Source organism: Protopterus annectens, chromosome 3.part1, assembly GCF_019279795.1.
Source record: "Protopterus annectens isolate FY-2018-M chromosome 3.part1, PAN1.0, whole genome shotgun sequence".
Classification (NCBI taxonomy): Eukaryota; Metazoa; Chordata; order Ceratodontiformes; family Protopteridae; genus Protopterus; species Protopterus annectens.
Window position 1 is genome coordinate 1470671600 of NC_056732.1, and position 6389 is coordinate 1470677988.

At 38.7% G+C, this 6389-nt stretch overlaps 1 protein-coding gene across 1 annotated transcript in view; it reads left to right on the plus strand.

Moving 5' to 3' along the window:
* The window catches only part of LOC122798520 (vimentin-like), a 41912-nt gene extending 35971 nt beyond the window's left edge, over positions 1-5941 (plus strand). Inside the window, exons 8-9 of the mRNA XM_044067538.1 lie at positions 1517-1602; positions 5550-5941. Coding sequence (XP_043923473.1) covers positions 1517-1602; positions 5550-5603 — 140 coding nt within the window. The 3' untranslated portion in view covers positions 5604-5941. The remainder of the gene's footprint in view (positions 1-1516; positions 1603-5549) is intronic.
* The last annotated feature ends 448 nt before the right edge of the window (positions 5942-6389 follow it).

Consider the following 6389-nt stretch of genomic DNA (forward strand, 5'->3'; position numbering starts at 1 on the left):
CCCCACGACTGCATCTGCGTCTCAGACATCTGCAGTATACAGCTGGCTGTGCCCCACCCTCCCTCACAGGATGGGCATGTACATCCTCCCTTGCCAGCTGTATCAGCCATCCAGGCAGCTGATCAGTCTTGACTTGCCTGGGCTGTAGACATTTTACCTGTCTACACTACTGGAACTGGTTGATTGTTAGATTACTGTACACTGTGACAGACGAGATCAGACAGGAGTCCCCGTGGACTATGATGTTTGCAGATGACATTGTGATCTGTAGTGAGAGTAGGGAACAGGTGGAGGAGACCCTGGAGAGGTGGAGATATGCTGTAGAGAGAAGAGGAATGAAGGTCAGCAGGACTAAGACAGAATATATGTGTGTGAATGAGAGGGAGGATAGAGGAATGGTTAGGATGCAGGGAGTAGAGGTGGTGAAGGTGGATGAGTTTAAATACTTCGGATCAACAGTTCAGAGTAATGGTGAGTGTGGAAGAGAGGTGAAGAAGAGAGTACAGACAGGATGGAGTGGGTGGAGAAGAGTGTCAGGAGTGATTTGTGACAGACGAGTACCAGTAAGAGTGAAAGGGAAGGTCTACAAGAGGGTAGTCAGACCAGCTATATTATATGGATTGTAGACAGTGGCACTGACAAAAAGGCAGGAGTCAGAGCTGGACGTGGCAGAGTTAAAGATGTTAAGATTTACACTGGGTGTGACAAGGGTGGACAGGATTAGGAATAAGTTTATTAGAGGGTCAGCCCAGGTTGGAAGGTTTGGAGACAAAGCCAGTGAGGCAAGATTACGTTGGTTTGGACATGTGCTGAGGAGGGATGAAGAGTATATTGGGAAAAAGATGTTAAGGATGAAGCTGTCAGGTAACAGGAAAAGAGGAAGGCCTAAGATAAGGTTTATGGATGTGGTGAGAGAGGACATGCAGGTGGTTTGTGTGACAGAGCAAGATGCAGAGGACAGGAAGAAATGGAAACAGATGATCTGTTGTGGCGACCCCTAACGTGTGCAGCTGAAAGAAGAAGTCCTTATTTGTACAATCAGTATGTTTAAAAGACTTAGTTTACAAAATGAAAATAAATAACCTTTTTTACAAATGAGTACTTGAATAAGATATGGTTATCACAGCAAGAAATCATACTGAGAGGGATAGTTTAAGCATGTTATCCAAGGCTGGAGCTATAAAAATACCTGTGACTTAATTTTTTAGTGAATGCATTTACTTTTTAATATGTACAGAGCAATAACATTACTTTTGTTCCAAGCTATTTTTTTATGATTGTTGTTCTCTTTGTGAACAGACTGCCTCAGTATTCACTACTGATGTTTTGAATTATGTGTAGTGCGGGTAGAAATGAGGCTAGTCATCTGTGTTTCATCAAAAAAAACATTGTAAGAAAATTAGAAACAAATGCATGTTTAAAATATGAAACAGTGAGATATTTAAAAATCAACATTGTAAGTCATGTTTCTTTACAAACAGACTGCAGAATGATTTGTGCTCTTTCCTTTTTATAGGTGAAAGCAATATGGAGTCACAACCAAAGGATTCTTACAGCAAGAAAACGGTTGTGATTAGGCACATTGAAACTCGAGATGGAGAGGTTGGTGACATATGTCTTATGCGCTTTTTTTCTTCTTCCTTTTGGTTTACCTTCCTCCATGACCATCAAACCTCTTTCCCCTTTTGGTTCTGTTGTTCTTCCTAATTCCTGGTGTCCTAAGATACCTACAGAGGGAAGCAGGAGCCAGGAATCATTGCTATCATCCACGAGGGTTCGGGAGATTTTTCTTATGCTAACACTCCCCAGGCAGGAAAGCATGACACACCATCCATTGTGAGTGCATTCTTTTTGCACATACATACAATTCCATGTTGGAGAAGCACTCTTTGGTTATCATGCAGTTCCTTTGTCCGAAGTTACAGGAGTTCTAGTGTATGACATTCCCTAAATGGGTGCTCTAATAGTGAGACTGCAATTCCTCCTTACCAGAAGAGCAAGCTGTCGTAAATCACACACCCTTTCACTCCCCCATCTGGCTCCTGCAGTACACAGGCCCTGAGTCTTCTTTGTTCTTACTTTGAGTGGTCACTTAGTTTGCACACATCAGCTTTACTTTAAAGTAGAACTATTCACACATCATTCAGTGCTGAAGGTTTGTCTTAATTTTCACAACTGCATATTTGCAGAACTTGTTTCCACATTGATGACTTCATAGCAGATTTATTATGGAGGAAGCATTGCTAAAGTGTAAAACAGACACCAAAAAGCTTGACTGAATAAAATGGATACATTCTGTAAAATTCAGTTAAGCGAAGTACAGCCATTTTTGGCCCGTGGTTTGGTGACATTAGTGTTTTAATATTTGAAACATGTTGTAAAGATACTGAACAGCTGTTCAAGTTGACAGTGCACAAGTCAGAAGTAACCTAATAATAGCAGCATGCAGACACCCCTACACTGTAATTTAGCTAGTAGGTTGCAGTAGTTGTATGAGAGTCTTCCACTGGTTGTGTGGAGATGGTTTGGGAGGGCAGTTTGTAGGTTGGTGTTTTTGGGGTTAGAAATTTAATTTATGTGGATATTGGTGACATTTTTTACATCACCAATGTTACAGTTATTTCATTGTGGTGGAACAGGAATCAAGCAGTATTGCTTGATGTATGTCAGTTTGACTAATATGGGGTCATATGTATGCATATGTGTGTGTGTGTGTGTGTGTGTGTGTGTGTGTGTGTGTGTGTGTGTGTGTGTGTGTGTGTGTGTGTGCATGTGTGTGTGTGTGCTTGAATATGTATTTGTATATGTATATATCTGATTATGGTTACTGAGCTTGACTGCGTAACTTCCTGAATGCAAACACTTGACAAAGACATACCAAAACATCCTTTCTCCATAGAATAAAGTCCCGAACATCAGAATTTTGAAACCTACACAAACAACTCATATTCTGTAATGTACTGATCACAAAAGGAAAGCTGTTTCCTTTTGCAGTCAGTCCTTCAAAACATAAAATGAAAGCAAGCACTGCCATCAGGGATATTTTGCATGAATAGTGATAGTGTTAGGGAAAATATTATTTCAGAAAGTAATGTGTAGGGTTGGGGTTAGGGTTAACACTTTTGGATAACGATGGGCTAGTTGAGTACTCAGATGGTTTAACCTGACCAGATGGGTGACTGCTCAGTTGCCCTTTGAGAGTTCATAGTGGAAGCAATCTTTCTTATACCAAAAGAGAATGTACTGCTTCAAAACTAAATTGAAACACAACCCCATTTCATTGATGAGCAGTACATACTGCGGACTTACTTAAATACATCAATAAAACTACAGAAATACATACATAGTAAAAACTTCAAATGGTCCCTTTAGCTAGTAGAATAGCTGTGACATTGAAGTTATACAGCACAGCACAGCCTCATATCCTCTGTAAGTGTCAAGCACTTTGGAACATGCATTAAGTGAAACATTACAAAATATGAAAAACACAGTCATATCTGCAATAGTTTATTTAAATGACACCTTTTAGTACCCCACTACCACAAAAAAATGCTGTTGCAGTCAACATTCTTACTCAATTATTTTCATTACACAAAAAACATGTGTATCTAATCCAAACATTATGAGGCATTTTCAGATATAGTATAATAAAATAACTACATGCATTTGCAATGGAACTGTGCCTTTCTGCAGCTCCCTGAACAATGTGGAGGCTTCACCACCACAGCCTTATTCCTGTACCACTGAACTTTAAATATACTAATTTCTGAAGTCATGCTCAATGTAGAGAAAATAAAAAACTTGTTTAAAAAAATCCCCTTTTCATCTGACATCAGAAGATGTCACTATAGTAGCAGAATATTCTGACCATGACACCTTAAGTCTAACTGCATGGGCACACGTTACACATCTTTGTAATGTTGTAATAGAGCTGTGTCTCTACATAAACATGACATTATGGCACTTAGCTAGGATGTTATGGGCACAAGTTTTTGACAGCCCATGTTTGCTGGTGTAAGATTCAGTAATAAGTAATAATTAAGTAGGTTCCCTGAGGAATGCCCTTTACCTTACTCATGAATGTTCCAGTCTTAAACATTCTTAAAGGCATGCACTACTGCTCATTATATTTATGTTTTGTCACATCTGACCCCTTCTCATATTCGTAGTTGATCCAGGCATATCACTACCACAAACACACACACACACACACACACACACACACACACACACACACACACACACATGCACGCTTCCGTGTTTTATTATTAGTGGAAAATAGTGCACAACATCATAAGCTTTCTGTGGGATGACTGTGAATGACCCAGAGGCACACCTTACAGATCAGTATATGGAGAAGGAAGAGGCTTACATTAACTACTGTTCCAACAGAGTTCTTCTATTTTTCTTCTGTTTTGTGAGTCTTCCTTTTGTGTGTTCTGGTGCAGTCCTTGCTGGATTTCCTAAATATTCTGATTTGGACCCTTTATCAGATGTAAACATTTATATCATCTTGAGCACCCCTTTTGTCTGCCACAGAGTAAAGTCCCAGTACTTGTGATACTGAATTTTAGAGACCGCCTACTATCCTTATGATCACCATGACTGCAGTTTGAATGTTTTATAGGTGCTGTATGCCTTTATCTGAAGCCTTCAGTAACTTAATCAGTTCTTTTCAGAGACTAAAAAATACTAAAAATGGGTGTGTAAAGGGACATGGCCACTTGGATGGTGAAACATAAATATTGTAGTATTACATTACAGCATCTGCCCAGTTATGAATCATTGGTATAGAAAGAGACATGGGCTCTTGGATGGTGAAACATAAAAATTGTCACTTTATGTTACAGCATCTGGCCAGTTATAAATCATGGTTACAGAAAGGGACATGGACATTGGGTTGGTGAAATGTAAAAATGTCCTTTTACATGAAAATTGTTGCTTTACATTATGGTATCTGCCATTTATAGCTCATTGGTGTAGAAAGGGACATGGGCATTTGGTTGGTGAAGCATAAAAAATTGTTGCTTTATGTTATGGCATCTGCCCCGTTATAAATTCATAGGTACAGAAAGGGACATAGGCACTTTGATGTCCAGTCATAACTTGATGTTGTACACTCATTACAAGTCAGTGTTGTCAGTTTAAATGATAAGTGAATATATATGTATAAATGTATGTATGTAGTTCATTTTCCCTTTTTCCAAACTTAATATGTTCTGTTTTCACACAATTTTGTTATCCATACCTAGGATCTTATTAGAAATTCTCTGCAATTGCTTAAATAAGGACTTAAATAGCTTATTTGTTCACCTCTTACACACACACACACACACACACACACACACACACACACACACACACACACACACACACACACACACCTCTACTGCCTTTTCTACACCACTGATTTAACTTCATTACCATTTAGTTTAGAAAAAAAACTTATTGCTAGGTTTCATAAACAAAGTGCTTGCCTTTTTTCTTTTGAAAGTTCAGCACAACATATAAGCAGGGTAACATGGTTTTAATTGTTTTGTTTTCAACAGGTGGTCAACCAATCTGAACAAGTCCAGGACTCGGATGATCTAGACTTTGAGTAAACGGTGATGATGGGGAAAGGATGGTGGTCTTCTCATACCTTCACCAGCCAAGGACATGGATTCCTTAAGCAGCAGTGCCAGAGCATCGTTGAAGGATCTGAAGTGCAAGCAAGAGAAAGAAAATTAAGTTTTCAAGTGCCTTTATTCTGTTACTGTATGTGAATTGTGTGAGAGTTGTGCTAGACTGTGGTCTTTCTAGGTCTGCTTTAAAGAAAGACTAAACTAGAAATTAAAAAAAAAAAATCGGTTTACGGTCAAACACTGTATCTGATAGCAATATCTTCTGAGCTTAAGCCATCGGGTTTGTTTACTGAGTTCAATAAACAATCTTTTTCCAACTCTGTGTATCTGTTTCTTTTTTATTTATTTATTTGTTTATTTTATTTTATGTTTGTTGACCAGGTAGGTAGGCTGGTCTACTGACCCTTTTCATCCATGACTTGGGCTTACAGAGCAGTCAACAGTAAACTGCTGTTTTGAGAATATGCCAGGAAATTTCCAATGTGTAAATAGGTAAAGACCATATCATGGAGACTAATAATTGTGTAAGACAATCAGAGCATTTGGCAGTTGCATAGTAGGTAAACCCATGTATTAACTTATCAGGAGCCAACATACACATAGAACAACTAGTAGTGATTTATTTTAAATTTGTGTGTTTTTAATGATTTGATTTCAGCTCCAGGTAGCAGGATCAAGGCATATGAAGGCTTTTTCTACTGTTGTAGCTTTGAATCGTGTAAGATGATTAGGATAGGCTTATCCTAGCTAGATATTAAGGGGTAA